A 22,130-nucleotide genomic window follows, 5' to 3' on the forward strand; every position below is an offset into this window, starting at 1 on the left:
TGGGACAGTCAACATGGCTTTGTGTGGAAAGTCATGTCTCACAAACTTGATTGAGTTTTTTGAAGAAGTAACAAAGAGAATTGATGAGGGCAGAGCGGTGGATGTGATCTATATGGACTTGAGGAAGGCGTTCAACAAGGTTCCTCATGGTAAACTGGTTAGCAAGGTTAGATCACGTGGAGTACAGGGAAAACTAGCCATTTGGATACAGAATGGTCTTGAAGGTGAAAGACAGAGGATCGTGACGGAGGGTTGCTTTTCAGACTGCAGGTCCGTTACTAGTGGTGTGCCACATGGATCATTGCTGGATCCACCGATTTTTGTCATTTATATACATGATTTGGATGCAAACATAGGAGGTATAGTTAGTAAGTTTGCAGATGACACCTAAATTGGAGATGTAGTGGACAGCTAAGAAGGTTGCCTCAGAGTCCAGCGGGATCTTCATCAGATGAGCAAATGGGCCGAGGAGTGGGCCCATTTAATTTAGATAAATGTGAGGTGCTGCATTTTGGAAAGGCAAATCAGGGCAGGACTTATACACTTAACGATAAGGTCCTGGGAAGTGTTGCTGAACAAAGAGACCTTGGAGTGCAGGTTCATAGTTCCTTGAAAGTGGAGTCTCTGGTAGATAGGTAAGTGAAGAAGGCATTTAGTCTGCTTTCCTTTATTGGTCAGAGCTTTGAGTATAGGAGTTAGGAGGTCATGTTGTGGCTGTACGAGACATTGGTTAGGCTACTTTTGCAATATTGTTTGCACTTTTGTCTCCCCCTCCTATAGGAAGGATGGTGAGAGACTTGAAAGGGTTCAGAAAAGATTTACAAGGATGTTGCGAGGTTTTGAGCTATAAGGTGAAGCTGAATAGGCTGGGGCTGTATTCCTGGAGCATCGGAGATTGAGGGGTGACATTATAGAGGTTTATAACATCATGAGGGGTATGAATAGGGTAAGTAGACAAGATCTGTATCCAAATGGTTAGTTCTTCCTGTATTCCATGAGATCTAACCTTGCTAACTCTCCTATGGGGAACCTTGTTGAACGCCTTACTAAAGCCATATAAATCACTTGCACCGCTCTACCTTCATCAATCCTCTTTGTTACTCTTTCAAAAAAAATTAATCAAATTCGTGAGACATGATTTCTCATGCACAAAGCCATGTTGACTATCCCTAATCAGTTCTTGCCTTTAAAAAAAATGTACATCCTGTCCCTCAATTTCCCTCCAACAACTTGTCCACCACCAACGTCAGGCTCAGTAGTCTATAGTTCCCTGGCTTGTCCTTACCACCTTTCTTAATAATGGTACCACGTTAGCCAACATCCAGTCTTCTGGCACCTCACCTGTTACCTGCCAAGAATGTAGTGATTCACACTGGACAGAATCACAAAGTTATTAGAAAGTGCAGAAGGAGGCTGTTCAGCCCATTATTTCACTTTTTTTCTACTATGAGACTTGCCATTCCCGTTTGGGGCAGCACAGTGGCTCAGTGGTTAGCACTGCTGCCTCACAGCACCAGGGACCCAGATTCGATTCCAACCTCCACACTGTCTGTGTGGAGTTTGCACATTCTCCCCATGTTTGCATGGGTTTCCTCCAGGTGCTCTGGTTTCCTCCCACAATCCAAAGAAAAATGTGCAAGTCAAGTGAATTGGCCATGCTAAGTTGCCCATAGTGTTCGGTGCATTAGTCAGAGGAGGGTGGGTGTGGGTGGGTTGCTCTTCGGAGGGTCGGTGTGGACTTGTTGGGATTTCCACACTGTTTCCACACTGTAGGAGAATGTAATCTAATCTACATCAGTCTTTGTATGTTTTATAGTCTGTTTTACTGCCTTCCTTATTTGTTTACCACATTTCAGAGTTTTGTGTTAGCTGAAATCTTTGAAACTATACTTGTGTACCCAACTTCAAATCATTAATATGTGTCAGAAAAAGCAATGGTCTTAATACCACCCTGGGGGTTTTTGCAATCTGAAGAACAGCCATTCGTCACTTCTGTCTACTTCTTGTCCCATTATACATTTAGTATCCATGGTGCCACTGCCCTTTATAATTCAGAGGGTGTTAACATTTCTCATTAGTCTGTGATGTAGTCTTTGTTAAGTGCTTCTTGAACGTCCATATCTGAAGTTCACCTGCAACTGTGCTCATCTGTCACTTCCACTGTGTAACCAAAGAAAATAATCAAGTTTGTCGATGTATTTTGCCTTAAACTATTTTATATTGTGTTTAATCAATTAATCCATACATTTGCAGGTGTAAATTAATGATGTTCCAGACCAAGATTTATTGTACAACTGAGCCTAAATAAGTCTGTAGTTTTTGGGTTTACTCCCGGGTTTATTCCTCTCCTTTCTCAGACAAGAGTGTAATGTGTGTAAACCTTCAGGCGTGTGACAGCACTCCCATATCTAATGCAGACTGGTAAATTGGAGCCAGAGACTCTGTATTTTCCACTTTTATTTCTGTTAATAATCTGAAAATGTATCCTCTCAGTATGAGATAACTTTTCTATTTTGAGGTCTATGAATTTATCAAGTACTTTCTCTTTATCTATTTATATCCTATCTGTATTGCTAACCGTTTTCTTTCCTGCTACTCTAGCACCATATTCTTCTCTCAATAAGACAAATGTAAAGTACTGTCATTTTAATTTTGTTCAATCCAAATCCATAATTTTACTCCATTATCAACAGTCAAAATATTATAGATTTTTTTTTTAGAAAACACACAGAAAACATGCAGCTGAAATTTAAAGTAACGACTCAATTGTATGACTATTGTTATGTGTCCTTTCTATAAATGTTGGTTTACTGTGATAAGAGAGTCAAGGAACTGACAACAAAAGTTCAAAAAAGCATTAAGAGTAAAACAAAGTCAGACAATACATTTTTGTTCAAAGAGGAATGAATTTAACAGGAAGTCTGTTGGACCAGATGATAGGTAATATTTCAGGAAGCAAGCAGATACCTATCAGTAAGTATCAATTATATGGATAATGTGGTATGAAAGTAGGGAGGTGGATCTAAATTCCTTCAAAACCTGAGTAGATTTGTTGAGTTGAATAACCTTGTTGCCCAAAATTTCTATGTACCCCAGAAATTGTGTTTATCTGTTCTTAGCATTGACTGCTGCAGCTGGACGAGGCAAGCTGGAAGTGTGCAGACTACTGTTGGAACAAGGAGCAGCAGTGTCACAGTCCAACCGACGGGGGATTGTCCCACTGTTCAGTGCAGTGAGACAAGGACACTGGCAGGTGAGCACATTATGTCAGTCTCTTACTGAATGTAAAAGTAAGGGGTTGTGCTTCAATTATATTAGGTGAAATTGGTGAGACAATATTTGGAGTACTGTGAACGATATTGGTCTCCTTATTTAAAGAAGGCTATAAATGCTTTGGAGACAGTTCAGAGAAGGTTTACCAGCCCAAAACCTGGAATTCCTAATGAAGGGCTCCAACCCAAAATGTCGATTCCACTGCTCCTCGGATACTGCCTGACCTGCTGTGCTTTTCCAGCAACACACTCAACTCCTCCAAAACCTGGAATGGATGGGTTGTCTTATGAGTGAAGATTAGACAGGTTGGCTTGTATCTGCTGGAGTTTAGAAGAATAAGAAGCAACTTCACTTAAATGTAGAAGATCCCAAGAAGTCTTGGCAATGTGTATGTGGAGTAGATATTTCTTCTTGGTGAATTCAGATAAGAACTTTTTCTCATTCAAGTTAACTCTTTTAATTTTCTTCCTCAAAAGATTTTGGAAGCAATATTTGAATATTTCTTCAGTAGAAATGGACAGTTTCTTGATGAACAAGAGGGTGAAAGATTATCAGGCATGGGCAGAAATATGGAGTATCAGATTAGGCATAATTTTTTAAATGGCAGAGCAAGCTAGAAGGATTAAGTGGTTTACTCCTGCTCCTATTTCTGCATTCTTCTCACCTATTTGTAAGCATTCTTATCATGTATTGTTTGTTAAAGTTGTCTCAGATACCTGCCAGTAAATGGATTCATGTCATATGTGTTTCCAGATCGTGGATTTGCTGTTAACACATGGTGCAGATGCAAATATGGCAGACAAGCAGGGTAGAACGCCTCTCATGATGGCAGCGTCGGAGGGGCATCTGGATACCGTGGAGTTCTTGCTTGCTCAAGGTTAGCTTCAGAGATTGAGATTCTGAAATATCATTTCCATAATTCTTCAAGTTTCCAAAATAGACAATGTTGCTTTGGAAATATGTTAATCACAAATGCGTACTTGTTCAGCTCCAAGTTAAATGGGAGTGGAGTTCTTGAGTATTTGCTGCCCAAATTTCTAACTTTACTGGAGCTCCTTGTTTGAAAGCCAGTCAGATTTCCACCCTGGCTCCGTTCAAAACTAGGTCTTATCAAAGTCGCAGTGATATCCTATCTCAAAGGTGATTTGTCCCTCAATGTTCTCATCAATCTGTTGCAGCCCTTTGACACGGTTGATCTGTTGGATGGTTCTGTATTTGCCTGCTCCATTCTTATCTATTTGATCACAATCAGGAAATCATCTGTAGTGATTGTATTCCCACTCTTGCCCCAATTCTTCTGTGCTTAGTTCAGACCTGCATGTTGCCAATTGGTGACATCCTCCTAAAACAGTGTCATTTTCTGCATGTGGTTTAACAATAATCATGTATGTTTCCCCACCACCTCTCTCAAATTCATCACTTCTCTATATTGTCAGACTGTTTCTCCAATAATTAGTGTTGGATGATCAGACATGTTGTCCAACAGTGTATTGGAAAAAACTGAAGCCATCATGTACAGTCCCCACTACAACTACCGTTCTAAGTCACTGATGTGAGTTATCTCCCTCGCAGCTTTCTGAGGCCTCATCAGATAGTTTGCAAACTTGATGTCATGCTTAACCATGACCACATAATCATGTCACCTCTAAAACTGCTAATTCCACATGTTGCACGACTTCTCCCCTTAATTATCTGTTGCCGTGACCTCCAGAAAAAAACACTTCAGTGCCTGCTCCAATGTTATATACTTAATAACTTGTGCAAATCTCCAAGCGAGGAACAAGATTAGGCTACTCAGCCCCTCCAGTCTGCTCAACCAATCAATAAAATCTGATTTTAACCTCAATTCTACGTTCCTGCACACTCCCAATTCCTAAATACCCCTAATCAACCCTTGATAATCGGGATTCGATCTACCTCAGCCTTAAAATACTGAAATATTCAGCATTCTCTGCCTTTTGAGGAAGAGAATTCCAAAGACTCACAACCTCTTGAGAATTTATTCTAAATCTTCCAAATTGCTGCTGTCTATGTCTTAACTTGCAATGTACCCAATTTCATCCAGTACAGTCCTCATAGACCTACTTTGCCTTATTTTAAAAATCTTGTTCTTGTTTTCAATACCCTAATTGGCCTCACCTCTCCCAATCTCTGAAATATTCTGCATTCCCACGATACTGCTCTAATTCTGGCCTCTTTATTTTAACCTCTTTATTGGTGGCTGTGCCTTCAACTCTCGGCTTTGGAATTCACTCCCTAAACTTTTCTGTGCAACTGCCTCTCCTTGAGCTAACCCAACATCAAGCCCATCCAGAGTATCACCCCAGCATCTCAAAAATTATGATTTTACTGGAACATGGTTTGCCAGATACTAAGACTGGGTGCTTTCCAAACTGGTTGGAATGAGCCAAGCAGGCCGGAAGAATCATGGAAATTACCATCAGACAGGTATTCTTAAATACTTGCCCACCTCTGTCCAGCTTTCCCAGGACTGGATTGCTAATGAAATTGAGAACCAATTGGGTGAAATGCCCAATGGGACTTGTATGATGTTAATGAAAAACCATTTTTGTGTGTTCCCAATGATACATGGATTATACCCTCAGCAAGTTAGAGACAGTGCATATACAACAGGAGGTTATTGACTTAAATGGACATGAAATCATCAGATTAAAGAGGGAAAATAGCAAGGAACAGGCCAGTCTTCACAACAGGATAGCACTGAGAGCAGCAACACCTTGAGATAAAAGTATGAGATAGACTTCAGAAACTGAAGCTTGGTACCATTTCATTGATGTGCTTGTGCCACAAACACAAGGGGATGGCTTCGGAGATGTTTCCTATATCTTTGTGCTAATGCTCACAGCAGGTACCCATCTGACAGCAGTCGACCAGTTAGAGTGCCAAAAAAGGTAGTAAGTCTCAATCATTATGTACCAATATGATTTTAAGAGGAATGCACAGCTTCGTCAGCATCCCAGCAACGTAGCTGAAGATGCTGCACTGTGCAAAGCTGTTGTCAATTGGAACTGACATTGAGTCAGCTATATAAAGGTAAAAGCAGTAAGAATGCTCAATTACATAGCCAGAGCTCTCTGATGAGGAATTGCTATTCTAGATGGATGATATAATCAACAAGTGGGTGTCAGTTCAGGTGCCATGTAATAGCATAAACTGCCAATAACCAACTGGGCTTTATTGCCAGCTGAATTGAATGGCTTTATTTTTAATTCATTCATGGGATGAGGGTGTCGCTGGCCGGCCCTGCATTTATTACTCATCCCTAATTGCCCAGAGAGCAATTAAGAATCAACAACATAGCTGTGAGTCACATGCCAGCCAGACCAGGTAAGGATCACAGTTTCCTTCCCTATAAGACGTTAGTGATCCAGATGGTTTTTCTGACAATCGTTTCACAGTCATCATTAGAATCTTAATTTCAGATTTTTTTTTAATTCAAATTTCACCGACTGCCGTGGTGGGATTTGAACACTGTCCCCAGGATATTATCTGGGTCTCTGCATTAACAATGCAGCAATAATGCCACTAGGCCGTCGCCACCCGATGTCCAGACATAGAGGCCATGCATTCACTGATCTGTTGGGGGTCCCAGAGGAGGAGCAACAGAATGAGGGGCACCGCTAGCCTCAGATATTACAGCAATACAGCAGCAGACAAAAGTATTGCCTTCATCGGATTCTTGAGTGTGTGAAGATATATCAGCAACGACTCAGTTTTCCTCACCTTTTAAAGCGTTATGGTAGAAAGCTGCACCTGTCATAGCAGGTGATTGGAAATACGTGCAGCCTTTCAGAAGATGGCCTCAGGCCTCAACAACATGTGGACATCCTGGACCTGAAGTGGTGAAGGTTACAGTTGCCCTGAAAATTTCTGCTTCCAGATCTTGCCAGGCTTTAGCATCAAATGTGCAAAGACTTTCAAAATCAACACCCATAACTGCAGAATGCAAGTAACAGAGAAGGGCCTGAATATGCCACTTTTCCCTCCATTCTGGTCAATCAGTCTTAGGCAGCTTAGGAATAGCCTGAATTGCAGGATTCCCTCAGGTTCAGAAGCCAACTGATTGCATCTATGTGGCCATTCAAAGCGCTTCCTCAAAGTGCTGCTCATACAGATTGATCTGTAAGTACATAAGAAATAGGAGTAGCAGTTGGCTGTTCAAGTCTGCTGCACCATTTATTAAGATTTATTAACCATAATTGCATTTCCCTGCCTTTCCCTCTGACTCATGACAACCGTCAAACTTCTGTTGAACTCAGACTTGAATATATTCAATGACCTAGCCTCCATTGGTCTTTTTGAAAGAGAATTTCAATGGCTAATGACTCTCTGAGAGAAATAAATTCTCATCATCTTAAGTGAGAGATTCCTTATCTTTAGATTCTTTTTCCCTTGGGTATAAATTTATCAAATCCATTCTTGAAATTCAAAAACACTACATCTACTTGTTCCCCTTTATCTGTCCCTTCTTGTTAATCCCTCAAAGGACTGTAGTGAGTTTCCCTTTCACGAAACTATGTTGATTCTTCCTGTTAATTTTATGAATTTCTACTACCTCTTTAATAAAGGATTTTTGTATTTTCCCAATGATATATGTTATCTATACTACTCTGCGTTCTGTATCACTTCTTTTTTGAACAGACTTGTTACGTATGTTTTCCGATCCATTGTAGAATTTGCAGACTCTTAGATTATAGCCAATGTATCTATTATCTCTGCAGCTAATTCTTTAAAGCCCTCGGATGGAAATTATCAGGACTGAGGAACTTGTCAGCCTTTATTCTCATCAGTTTTCCTAGTAGTTTTTTCTCTCATTAACATGATTGTTTTAAGGTCCTCCCTCCCTTTTCCCCATTGATGTTCTATTGCTGTTGGGATGCTCTTTGTGTCTTCTACTGTGAAGGCCTACAAAATAAGTTCAACATCTCTGCCATTTCTTTGTTTCCCTTTATTAATTCTTCTTTTCTGAGGGATCAAAGCTTACTTTAGCCACTCTTGTATTTTTGTTATCCTTTGTTGATTTCTAAAATTAGCCTAATCTTTCAGCCTTCCAATAATCTTTATACCTGAAGTAAGCCTTATTTTTTAATTTAATACCATCCTGATTTTTTTAAAGTTAGCCACAGATGGTGCATTATTCTCTTAACTTTCTCCTTTCTCAATAAAGTATACCGTTGGTGAGAATTATGAATAATCTCCTTTATAGATCTACCATTATACTTTTCTTAAAACCTATTTTCCCAATGCACTTTGACTCAATCTTCGTACCCTTATAATCTTTACTTAAGTTGGAAACACCACATTTCCCATCCTCAGTATGTGACTGGTTCTGCATCCTCAGAGGAGGAAGAAGACGTGCACCCGAAGCAATCTGCCTGTGCTGTGGTAGCTCTGGCTGTGAAGTATTAATTGACAAAGATCCATGGGAATGAGATCTGTGATGCCCTCAGCAAGGCAGACTTCAACTGAGGACAGTTGATACTCATGCTATCCACAACTGTCTGATACCCTGCCACTCCCAATATAGATTCACATACTTTCACTTCATGCAAATCGGGCTTCTCACCACAGGAAGACATCATGTTCTTCACAAGGCATTGTCATCCAGGAGTCCCATTCCTTTACTTTTCCCAAGTTCAATATGGGATAGAAATAAACAGCATCGTGGCACTTCTTGGAAAATAACATATCATTCTTTGAAATAAAAGTTTATCACTTACCACTAAAAGTGATTGATACAACAAAGTGGACACTCAAGATGAATGCCCAATCATGGGTTCAGGAGTCAGTAGTTCCACAACAAAGGTGGTGATTGAGAGGAGGATGCCAGGAAAATTAGGATATTTACATGTTAGTACGTCTCACTGAACATTGTCCCCATTTTGGGCAGGTTTTCTCAGGAAAGACTGCCATGAGAACTAGCGACACATTTCTTGGAGGAAGGCAGGTAATTGGGCCAATAACCTTTCTGGTTCAGGGGCAGCACTTTTGTTTCATTGGACCAAACAGCCCAACCCCCCCCCCAACCCACCCCCGGCACATGGAATCCTGTGCCTATTTGGAGGCTGCGTCTAAGCAGGAGGCCAGTGGGTCATCATTACATTCAGTCATTGGTCCAATGAATGAGCCTAGTCATTAAAAGAATCCCAGCTGTGTTCAAATCCATTCCTCTTTAATGGTTCCCTTCCACACAGCTGGCTACTGCAGCCGTAGCTTTCATTAGTTTTGAGTTTTTGGCAAGTTTTTGAGATTCTGCCACTTTGATGCACCCATGCAGTTGGCTTCCTACCTGAGCAGTGACCATTTCCCCCAGTCAGATTAGTAGCCAGTGTTGCAGGTCTTCTTACTGTACCTCCTGCCTTAGGAACATATCTGCTCTCCTTAAGTGGGATGCAAAGGGAGCATATTAGGAGCCTGCCTCATTTAATGAGCACCTCGACAAGAAGTACAGGTTCAAGATTCATACACATTGTCTTGGCACCCGTGGTCCTGTGTCTCTATCAAAGGAAAGGAGAATGACTTGCATTGCCTTAACGAAAGCCACTAATGGGGCACTGTCCCAATCTACCTATCCCCTCTCAGGGCTTACCTGCACTTCCCTGGTAACCAAGTGTGCACATTTGGCTGTATTTGAATCAAAGCTCAATATCCCTCAACATCAGCACCATCATTTAAAGGGCTTTGTTATGCGTCTGCATCTACTCATTAGCCTGCCACATATAACTCTACATGAGTTGGCAAAGTGCTCAGATATTGGAGACAGTGTGACACTTATGACCAAGATGGATTCTTCTACCTTGAAGGAAGCAGACTGTCTCTGGGAGTTTTAACAGATCACTGCACACTCTCTTCACTGCTCAACAATCACCTATTTAAGTTTATATGTCTTGAAGCTCAGCATGTGTGTCAAGGTGGATAATATAGCTGTTTCCTAAGGTCTCTTTTGGGAGGTGTCTAGTTGACTCTTCCTCCAGCACCTGCTTCCCTATGAAGTGTTATTCACTTGGTGCCAGCGTTTTATAAATCTGTAATACTGGGCCCATCAAATATTATTTCACAGGCAGAAGGTCTGTGTGATTCCTAACGAAACTTGCTCCAGGTAATGCTTTTTCACTGAGAATGGACTCTTCCCTCATCTCTCACACAGCCTTCGGAAGTGTTCCTGTAGGAGATTTAAAAAAAACACAATTGCCAGTGCTTTATGTAAATCTAAGAGATTTCACATGCTGATTGTGAAGAGTTACATCTTCATAAAAATAATTGCACAGATAGATCCAAGGCATGTGTGACACATCATCCTTGTAATCGGTCTCAAGAGCAGCTCACACTGCTGCTACCTTACTGATTCTTACTGCATCTTCTTCCATTGGTGGAAGGATGACCAATAATGCCACTCCAGCCTCTCCTTGAGGTTGTAAGCTTTCTTGTGTTGCAATGAAAAAAGACAAAGTTCTAATTCTTGGACTACAGTATTCACTTTACAAGTTGGTACAGCATTAAGAAGGGGGTTACTGTGGGATGAAGTGTTAAGTCAGCCTTTTTTCAAGTGACTGCTGAATGGTTATGCAATCTGAGGAGACATTTTTCTGTGTGATTTCATGTACAGGATGTCCTCACTTAAAGTCAGGGTTACATTGCTGAAAGTTGGGACTTCAGATGAAAAGACTTTAAGTGAAACATTGACTGTGAAACTGGATTTTGGTTCCATTAGGAAGGAAAAAATATTATACTCTCTGAGGTGACATAAAATACTTTTAATGACTAAATTCCAGTATTGGTAACTTAAAACGTGTGTGTGTGTTGGGGGGTAGGGGGGTACTGGGTGTCCCTTTTTGCTGATTGCCATTATCTCCAAGTCCCACCCCAGCTCACTGTGTAATGGCGCTGCTTCTCATAGCTGCTGGGGCCCCTTCACTTTGGTTGCCACTTTGGGTGGAGGTGGTGTGAAGCCAACCTCAATGCTGTTGACATCCTGAGGATTGTCATAAAAGCTGTGAGGTGACCAGCCCCGCCATGAAGTGTCATGGAGGTCATTTTTCAAGTGGGTCTGGTGGCAGCCTCTCGATGGATGCTGTTGAGCACATTTCTCTGGTGGATAGAGATGTCCCTGTTGCAGGTCTTTGGCAGCTGTCTGGCAATGGAAGAGGTTTCAAATCAGAGACAGTAAGGTGTTCCCAGTTGGATAAGGTACTGTAATGTCCTGTAAAGAATTTCACAACCATCAACAAAATTTCCACTAATGAAAACATATCATCATTAAAGTGAAATACTAAATGCAGTGACTTTCAGCAGAAAGTACCTGTATTGTGCCTCAAAGGCGAACGCTAGCTACTGTTTGAGTCTTACATAGCACTCACCTTAATCACGTCCAGCACTGAATCCATATTCACCAACTGCACAATGCTCACCTTCTCTAGAATTTAGCGAAGTTGACAGAACTACTACAATTATCTGGCAAGATCACTGTCTCCATGCACATGCTGCTTCCAGCATTACCTTGTGACATCTTCCACCATTTATGTCTGAAAATGAGCAACCCACAAAATCCTCTCCACTGCTGCTAATGACCCTTTAAAATAGTTCTCAGCAGGACGTCTAACGGATCATCCTGCCTGCACCACCTAACTGGCTACAAATCCTGGAGGTGGCTATTTAATTGTGTCATGCAAAATTCATTTGAAAGTCAATTAACTTGAACAGTTTGATTGCTGAACAAGAAATGTTCTCATCATTTTGCCAGGGAGCAAGATTCCACCCTCAGTCTCTCCTAACTGCAACTGTGGTAGTAGCCAGAGGGAGCAATTTGCTGACATGCCATGGATTGTTCAATTCGACAGCCCTTCCTGCCTGCCATGCTGCCACTGGGTGGGGCAGTAAAGTTCCAGCTTAAGTGCTTGGAGATTGCATTGTCTGTAGTGGTGGTGTCAGCAATTTAGCCTTTCTTGAAATTCTCATTCAGGCTTTAGAATTTGTTTATGTATGAAATACAAAAAATGCAACGCTGTGTTAGTAGAACATATTGATTATGAACATTCCATTAGTCAATGAGTTAGATCGCATTTTCAAATGGCCTGAGAAAAAAGCATATAATCAATGCCAGTTCAAAGTGCTATTGAAAGTATTTTCTGTGTATTTCTGAGTTTTGCTTAAATTGATTTTTTTTTCCCCCGTAAGTCAGTGGTGCTTTTATTGTTAGTTATTCAGAATCTGAGGTTAAAGAAAGGCTCTTGCACTCTTAGTGATGAACGCCATGCCAGAAGACAAAATGTCTCTTAATTGTATGTTCTGTGTTCAACAGGAGCAGCACTTTCACTAATGGATAAAGAGGGACTAACTGCCCTCAGCTGGGCCTGTCTGAAGGGTCACTTGCCAGTGGTTCAGTCCCTAGTAGAAAGAGGTGCTGCTACAGACCATGCAGATAAAAATGGACGGACACCTCTGGATCTTGCTGCATTTTATGGTGATGCTGATGTTGTAAGTATCTCAGATATGTGCATAAGTTAACATTCTTCAATTACAAATGTTCATTGTACTTTACTTTTGATATCCTAGAATTTTTCTCTGCTTTTTTTTTCCAGCCAAGATTGAGTATAGGGATAGAACATAAGAACTAGGAGCAGGAGTAGGCCGTCCAACCCTTCGAGCCTGCTCCACTTTTCAATAAGACTTTGGCTGATCTTTTCGTGGACTCAGATCCACCGTATCTTAATTCCATTATTTTTCAAAAAAAACTACCTTAGCTTTAAAAACGTTTGCTAAGTGGCGTCAACTACTTTCCTAGGCAAGGAATTTCATAGATTAACAACCTATGAAGATGTTCCTTCTCAATTCTTAGAGATAGGAGCTAGGAAGCATTAGCACTGCTGCCTCACAGTGCCAGAGACCCGGGTTCAATTCCCACCTCAGGCGACTGTGTGTGTGGAGTTTGCACATTCTCCCCGTGTCTGTGTGGGTTTCCTCCGGGTGCTCTGGTTTCCTCCCACATTCCAAAAATGTGCAGATTAGGTGAATTGGCCATGCTAAATTGCCCCTAGTGTTAGATGAAGGGGCAAATGTAGGGGAATGGGTCTGGGTGGGTTATGCTTTGGCGGGTCGGTGTGGACTGGTTGGGCCGAAGGGCCTGTTTCCACACTGTAAGTAATCTAATCTAATCTAAGTACAGTGAGGCTAGATTACTTCATTTTATAGATTATTAGAGTTTTTTCTCAAATTTCAAGCCCTACTAACCTGCTTTAATATTAAATTAGGTAAAATTGTAAAAGCCATCACTTCCTTTCAACTGTGCAAAAATGTCAGACTTGGCTATCAAAAAGAGCAGAAAATGTGTTGCTGGAAAAGCGCAGCAGGTCAGGCAGCATCCAAGGAACAGGAGAATCGACGTTTCGGGCATAAGCCTTATGCTCGATTCTCCTGTTCCTTGGATGCTGCCTGACCTGCTGCGCTTTTCCAGCAACACATTTTCTGCTCTGATCTCCAGCATCTGCAGTCCTCACTTTCTCCTATCAAAAAGAGCGGTACTTTTGTGCTTCTTGACACTGATTAGCTCTGTACAGTGTCATAGAAGCAAATACTTCTAACTTGGCCTTGTAGGCAACTGTGATCAAATTTGAAACTTAAACAGCACTGTTTCATTTGAACCCTAATTCACAAGCTATTGTAATGGGGTTCTAAATATGTTTGTGTGTTTCAGGGAGAGATAGTGTAACAACATTCTCAAGCTGTGTAATGACCAATGCATTATTTTTTAATTACATATGACATTGATGAGAAATACTATTCATACTTTTTTTCTCTGAACTCTTAATTCAGAACCAAAATATTCAGAAAGGGAAAGATGATTTTTGTAAATAAGATGTACTGTACAGACAGGATTTAAGGACTTTTAAGAAGCGAGGTTGTAAAAACCACCACTGAAGCTTTGTGTTTGTTTCAAAGATCCAAATCTAAGACGCTGGTTCAATTAGTTCATGATACTTGGACCCAGAACATCCAACTGATGTCAATTATAGGAAACGTCTGCCCACTTACCTGTCAATGCTTCTTACAACCAGTTTCCTATTGCTGGCCACTCACTAGACCTCCCAACCCAGCGAGTCAGGTATGCCTCAATACAGTGCAAGGGAAACAAGGCCAGGCTCCTATGACACCATTTAAGGGCAGCAACAAGCTGCAAAAAGATTTAAATAGCCTTGGTAAATTTAATGAAACTTCTATCACATTTTTCATATATTACACAGCTTTTAATTATTTTTGTTCTTTTAAGTAATTAATGTAATTTTCATTGACTCATTTTTGTATTTCTTTAAAATTTTAATAACATCTTTATTTAATGATTCTTATTTAACAGTCGATCTTGTTTAATGATTCTTAATGAATCCATGTAGGTGAGTGGAGTAAGGAGGTGGGAGTATCCTAAGTCGATAAGTTGTGGTGTAGTATCTGGATTAGGTAGCACATGGACAAGCAGACATCTGGATCATATGATGGTGGGTGAGATGGCAAGAGGATATGGTGGTAGTGATGCATGAGGTTGGATAGGGGTCAGATTGGAGATGGATCATGTGGTGAGGTTATATCGGGGAGTCGCATAGTGAGGTCAGGTCATTATGGTCAGATTGGGGAGTTGGATTGGAGAGTATTTTGGTGAGTTATGGTAGGTGTCGGGTGACTAGATCAGGTTAGGTTGGAAGATGTCATTGGGTGTGGAGGAAGAGTTAGTGGTGGCATGCCTTTTTCAGGTACCAGATTTTAATCCTCTACCATTTCTTGGGTAATTGTTCAGATCAGTAAGTCAAAACTCTCTGAAGACTCTGACTTTGACTTAGTGTTGGTGACTTTTTAGGAGGATTCCGGACTGTCTCCCATGTAAGTCAGGTACATCAGGACTTGCCACATGGTCAACTGTCAACTCTCTTGCTATCTCGACCATTGACCCTGCAGTTATCTAGATTACTATTCAGTGACTCTTCCCTGATATGCTACCATTTCTTGTGTGTTTGTGGGGAGACGTTTTAGCACTCCAGTTGCTGTTGTTACCTATTTATTTATGGTCCCTCTCTCATGTCCGTTAATTTCAAAACTCTGCAATGAAAATTGAGGTTATCAAGTTTCTAATGTAATATATATTATATAATATATATGTTTTATATAAATACTATATTTCCTGACCAAAATAATAGATCTTTGATCTACAATTACCAGACTCTTTAAGCCCTTGACATGTATTTTTTTCTTACACATGGTGACAGGTGCAATACCTTGTGGATCATGGAGCAATGATTGAACATGTGGACTACAGTGGCATGAGACCTTTGGACAGAGCAGTGGGGTGCCGCAATACAGCTGTGGTGGTCACCCTCCTGAAGAAAGGAGCCAAGATAGGTAGGCGTCTTAGAGACAGTCCCTCCTCCCTGCAATGAGTGCCATTTCTGATATCGGAAAAGATACACTTTTCATTAACGTGGAAGACTAGGTTTGAAATGATTTTTTAGGGGGAAAGCAAGTTTCTATTCACTTCTGCGGGAGATATTTCGAAGAATTGCCACATGCATTTTCAGATAGTTCATTCAGATACCATCGATTTAATATTCATAGATTACTTTTCTATTTTGGGAACATTAATATGGAGCAGCATGTACAGCCTTTGGTGTCACATTTAAAGAGTAAGCTGTGAACGTAACATCATCAATGCTAAATTAGACTCCGATTTCATGCATCTCACTGTGATGTACACTGCACTGACATTGAAGTCACTGTATTTCAATATTGTAAATCATGGTAATGTGGATGCTGATATTCCAGATTAGTCTGGCATGCTCTGATGTGAAAACCTGGAGGAGCTTATTTGTAAAGCTAGAAAGTAAATGGGATGCTGGCTTATCTTGCATTTTACACCTGAAACAAGTAGAGCAGCTTATATTTTATTATAATTGGGATTTTCAGATCAAAATACCTGTTTAGAAAGCCTGTGCAGATGAAACACGTTTATGAATGTTTATGTTTGACAGCTGAGTCCAAATGATCCTCCTCCAACCAAATCACACCACAGGAAATTAAAACTGTTATAGATTTCCAGCAGTCCGACAGCTTTTGTTTTCCAATTTTTAAGTAAATGTTTTTAAATATCAATCTTTTTTTTTTCTCCTATGTCCTCCTGCAGTTGGTGAATAAGTTTGCACTGGTGTAGTAAAGTATTCCTGTGAAATAACACTGATACAACAAAACAAAATGCCATGCATGTTGTCATTGATAAAATGAAACAACAGTTAGAGTTTTCCAATGAGGCAAAGTAAAAGGATGTCAACATGCATGGAGACACTTAAAGCAGAATGTTTTGGATTCATGCCACAAATTCACTACAACCAAGGAAGACTTTTCTGGAATAGTTGTATGTGCAATTCCCAGCTATTTCATTTTGCTGGGGACAATGTGAATGCAGTGTTAACTAAATAATTGGCAAGATATTCAGAAAAGACAAGTAAAGCCACTTAGTGGCAACTTATTGAAAGTAATGTCACTAAAATTCAAGATTGTTTAAAAGCATGTCCAATGTTGCCTATTATGTCAAAGTTATCAACAGTACATGTCAGTTTTTTTTTAAACGTTAAATTAGATTTTAAATCTGGAATAAAATATATTGGACATTTTAAATACTTAATAGTAGAACTCTATTTTGGATTGACTGTAATGTCTTAAATTTCCAAACATTTGGAGAAGGTTCAGAGAGAACAGACTGAAAAATGTTTTACTTTGCTACATCACTAGGAAAAAGAAGCTTTAAGAATATATGGTTCTGGGAATGGTAATAATTCCCAGCTTTATTCATTGTTGTTTACTTGCCCAGGCATAAATTGATGTTCCTGTCTATTCCCAACTTCCTGCTGTTATTTTACTCCTAAAGAGTGTCCAAGCTTCAAGTATGCATGGACCACTAACATGTTTGCCCTGCAGCCTTGAGGCCAACAAATTGTGATTCGGATACAAGATTTATCCACCATCGGCTAACACTACTACACACAGCCTTTCCAACCTTCTACCTACAAAGTTGAAAAAGACATATCAGGCAATAAATGGAATAAGCACAAATATAATTGAATCTCTGGGCTTTGAGAACTGTTTTCGCAGACTTGGGAGCTGTATGTGACCCATGGACAAAAGTTTGGACACTTCTTTGCTCTTAGTACCTCCTTCAGTATAATCTGATCTAATACTTAACACCATGCTGAGAATTCGGATGGAAATCAACGTACCAGTTCGACGTATCGTTAGATTTACAAGATCATAAGATTTCTGTCCCTCTGTCATTTGCTTTCTGTACTTTTCTGTATTTGTTGACTTACTAACACATTAGTTCTGTTGCTGTATACTAATAAAATATTATCTGCAACAATAGCACTGTTCTCCTTTGAGTACATGGTTTTTTTGGAAGTTAGGCCAGTGTTTACCAAAAGTATCAGTATTTGCAGAGTAAATTTGTTAGCTATTACTACGACTTCACACTAAATAACGACAGTACTACACTTGAAAATCAATTAATTTATGTGGAGCCCTCTGGGTCATCATCAGCACCTGACAAGGAACTACATAAATGAAAGTTTATTCCTTCTTGCCTTGTGGGACAATTTCTCTTACTGTGGGCAAAGAGTGGGGTTGGAATCTGATTCTGTCATGGCAAGATCCACAAAAATCTGTTTCAATTGCTGCAAAAGATTCTCTTGGATGCCACAATAAGTTTCACTTTTTTGATATACCGAAGTGCAAAACCTTTCATCAGTGCCCACATATCTGTCACAGGCCACTTCGTCTTTGTACTTCTACAAGGTTTCCTTTCAGTTTATTTGTGCCTTTTCTTTTCTTTCGGGTATCCAGTTAACTTCAAACTTTTCTAATTGATTTTAAGTGATGGGATGAGTTGTATTTTCATTATAGTTTTGTTTTGTAGACTTGTTCAGGCTTGAATAGAACCAGAAATATCACAAAGGAACACAAGAACACACAGAGTTGAAGAAGGTCATTGAGTCCACTTTCCACGATCTTCTCATCACAGCATCTGAATGCCTCTTTGAATAAGTTCAGATATTTTGCCTTCATTATCCCACCCAGAAGACCATTCCACAAAATAATCATTATTTCTGTAAGGAAGCACTTGCTGACATCAGTTAAGAACTTTTCTTTTCCCAATTGTTCCCCTATCTTGCATGATTGTAGGCAATCATGATTAAACTCTTCTTTGTCACCTAATGCTTTGTGCATTTCTTCAGAGTTTTTCTCTCTTTTACAGCTTTCACAAGTTAGGAGCCCTTTTTATTCATAATTTCTCATGAATTTTGTAGTCTACTCTTTTGGAAAATGCCAGTTAAGTATTTGGCACTAGTTGCTGCTTCATGCCTCTGAGTTCACTAGTACCAGAGAATCCCTCAATTCTTGTTACTGGAAGATTTGAATGAACCTCATGCTATCTCATCTTTACTCAGAAATTATTGTTCAATATGATATAGTTGAATTAAATTAAATGTCTATCACACATTAGGGTTGGCTTCTTATGTTTAGTGATCTCTAGTAAACATCTACAATTCATGCGTTTGAAAATAATCAATCTTTTATTTGTAAGTAGAAAGTCATGAATCAGGGAGCTCTTGCATTATTGGCTGTCTAAGTCCAGATCCAATGAATATTGCACAGTTAAAACAGATTGACCAACAGGTTGACTATTGACTTCACTTCAACACAGAGCAATTCCTTAAAGTTCAATCTCTTGCTCCAAGTTGGTAAGCAGGAAAGCAGAATGCTCACTGAGATTATCTATAGACTGCATACTTAGGACAGTCCAGACAAAGCAACAAATCTTAACACATTTCCCTGTCGCATTTTTCATCAGTATCCAGGACACTGTCCAGAGCAGCAGTGATATGATATACTGGGTTCCTTAAAGCCTTTGCTTGTGCTGCTTTGCTGTGGATTAATAGATAATCTTTATAGATGTAATCAATCTTCTTGTAAAGTGTTCAGCTGAAGTGTAACTGTATATTCAAGACTACAGTACGAACTGTAGCCTTGCTTCCTCAGTTTTACCCTTACTTGTCCTACAAGGATATAAGTCTACAGACACTAACAATCTTAAATGTATGCTTTCAGGAAATGAGCGCTGACAATATATTTGATATGGGAATATGGTGCAGGAAAAGCACAACAGGTCAGGCAGTATCCCAGGAGCAGGAGAGTCGAGGTTTCAGGCAAAAGCCTTTCATCAGGATGTTCCTGATGAAGGGCTTTTGCCCGAAACGTCGACACTCCTGCTCCTCGGATGCTGCCTGACTTGCACTTCTTGTCCAGCACCACACACTCAACTCTAATCTCCAGCATCTGCAGTCCTCACGTTTGTCTAATAAATTTGATAGGAGAGGCAATCACAACCAAGCTTAATTATCCTCTCCCAGTTTCTAGAAAATGTCTTAGCTCAACAGCCAATGGAATAGGACTATTTCCAAGTAGGTAATACTCAACTTGTCACTCCTATGTTTCCCCTCGTTGCATAAAGGAAGATTCTGTTGCTAATTGTTGTATCCCTGTTCTGCCAACATTAACTAGGAATTAAAAGTGAGATGTTCCTCACATTTGTGCTCAATGCAACAGTATATGGTGCATTCACTCACTTATTGAGGAGCCTGTTACTGATCATCTTACCTGTTTTTAAAAAAAAGTAACTTTAAAAGTAGGCTATATTGAATATTGTTGTCAACCTAGTCAGAATGGTGCTTTCAATGGAAACATTCAACTTATAGTACTGTATCATACTTCAGCCTACTAGCTGTTTAACTAGAGCTCTCTTCCTGCTTCTGCTTTTCATTCTCCTTTTCTTTGTAATTTTCTTCAAATACTTGTCTAGTTCACTGTTGAATGATATTGACAGTCTATGCTTTCTGAGCCACTTGTGGTAAAGCTTCCCCTGTTTCATTGACACTGTGGGGAAGAAAATGTATTCCACCTTCATTCTTCATTCTTCCAATAATGATAATTGCTATTTACCCTCTTAAAAACTCTCACTGTTCTAGAAATCTCTATTTGATTCTTTCCTTAACTTAAGATACATTTTCTTAAATCCTTTATTTTGAAATATAACCTCCTCTTGATTGTAATACTCTCATGAGTCATTGCTTTACGCTATCTCTGGCTCTCAACAACTCCAATCACACTTCTGGACAAATTCAATGTTACTTCCTTGCTTTTACGTTTTGTGTTTAATGCCTCTCTGTAAAAGGCAGAATTCTATTTATGGTTGTGGGGTTTCTTTTTATTAATGGCATTGGTGATTCCTGAAGAGGTCACAATAAACTTGCAGTTTTTGATTACGTCACACATTGCCATTCAGGTAATTATTTTGCAAATTCCTGAAGTCCCTTTAAATTTATCTAAATGTAAGCAACAACAAAGATCACTGTTATGATTAATGCTCATGAACCATAGTTAAAAAGGAAGGTAAGTGTAGGTTGTATTTCCAATGTATGGTATATCATCTTTAGAAATTATTACCTTGTCGGCAATATTTTAATTTTAGTGTTATTCGCTTTCTGTGTTGTGTCCCATCATTTTCAATATTCATACTGAACTGTAAGCTTCTTGGCTGACCATTACTAACCCCACAGCAATCACCTACATGATATATGTTTGCATCTTTTCTTGTGGGTTTGGGTGATGTTGATAGCATCCGAGTCTAGGGCACAGCGTGGTGCGATCCTCAATATATCTGAAGGGACAAGTTGTTGGCAAATGCTATAGTTCATTTGGTTGATTGTGGAAACAGAAGATGGCGGGTTTCTAGAGAGTACAGGAAATAACTGTATAGTTCAAAATGACTCTTTCCAGTGAGTAAACTGCAGAACTAAAAGTACACTCACTGCAGTTACTTTATAAATCCCAAGATATCACAGAGTTTGCTAGTTTCTCACTGTGTGCCCTGCCACCCTTGTACATTCTTTTGAGCTATGTCATTAACTCTTCCTATGACTTTATATAAATTGTTTCCCCTCACACCTTCCCATATTAAATTCCAGCTACCGCTTATCTGCCCATTCTGCTATCCTATCTTATGTCCTGTTTTATAAAATCGTTGTTGTCAGATCTCTGGATATGGAATACTTGATGATGGGAATGCATTAGAAATGATCCCATGCACATGGTAACATTTATTTTGAATTTACTTCTGCGAAAAGAACAAAATCTTAGAAACTCGATTTCCAATTTCCCCTCAAACTATATCATTAATTGCGAAATGCTGCTTTGAGAATCCATTTGTCTTTCATCTACAACTTCATTCATTCACGGTTTTTATGTTGTGCAAGTCTTATTTGATGAACCGCCTGTCAATGTTGCCATTTTATATGAAGGTTTTTGTTGTATACTATACTCTTTTAGTGTTCAATACTTAATGTACTAATTAACAACACTGTACAATATATCAGCGCATCTAGTTAACAAATGTGCGTGAAAGTTAAGCTGGTAATTAAAGAACTGTTAGACCAAAGCTAAGTATTTAAAATGGGACTATGTAAAGAAATTATTGTCTTATTTTTCGTCATCTTAATGATGTAAGCTTTATGTATATGAAAGAAAGCCAATGTTTTGCATTTAAGCCATTATCATATATGTTATACATTAGGGCAGCAGAGCTTTATGTGAAAAAAACTACATGACATCAAAAACATATTTTCCACAGTGTCTGCATGCTGTATAACCAAAATATGTTTATCAAGTATATATTTCACAGATTTTCACGAATCTGATGAATTATAATTTTGTGAATAGTTAAGTAGACCTCCCCAACCATGTGTTTCATATAT

General features: G+C 39.5%; 1 protein-coding gene across 15 annotated transcripts in view; it reads left to right on the top strand.

Moving 5' to 3' along the window:
• Positions 1 to 22,130, top strand: part of LOC140465920 (protein TANC2-like) — a 1,065,959-nt gene that overhangs the window by 991,048 nt on the left and 52,781 nt on the right. For all 15 annotated transcript variants that reach the window (XM_072561864.1, XM_072561863.1, XM_072561859.1 and 12 more), the window contains 4 exons: positions 3,120 to 3,253; positions 4,027 to 4,150; positions 12,593 to 12,768; positions 15,543 to 15,675. In XM_072561864.1, coding sequence (XP_072417965.1) covers positions 3,120 to 3,253; positions 4,027 to 4,150; positions 12,593 to 12,768; positions 15,543 to 15,675 — 567 coding nt within the window. The remainder of the gene's footprint in view (positions 1 to 3,119; positions 3,254 to 4,026; positions 4,151 to 12,592; positions 12,769 to 15,542; positions 15,676 to 22,130) is intronic.

Source organism: Chiloscyllium punctatum, chromosome 42 (assembly GCF_047496795.1).
Source record: "Chiloscyllium punctatum isolate Juve2018m chromosome 42, sChiPun1.3, whole genome shotgun sequence".
NCBI lineage: Eukaryota > Metazoa > Chordata > Chondrichthyes > Orectolobiformes > Hemiscylliidae > Chiloscyllium > Chiloscyllium punctatum.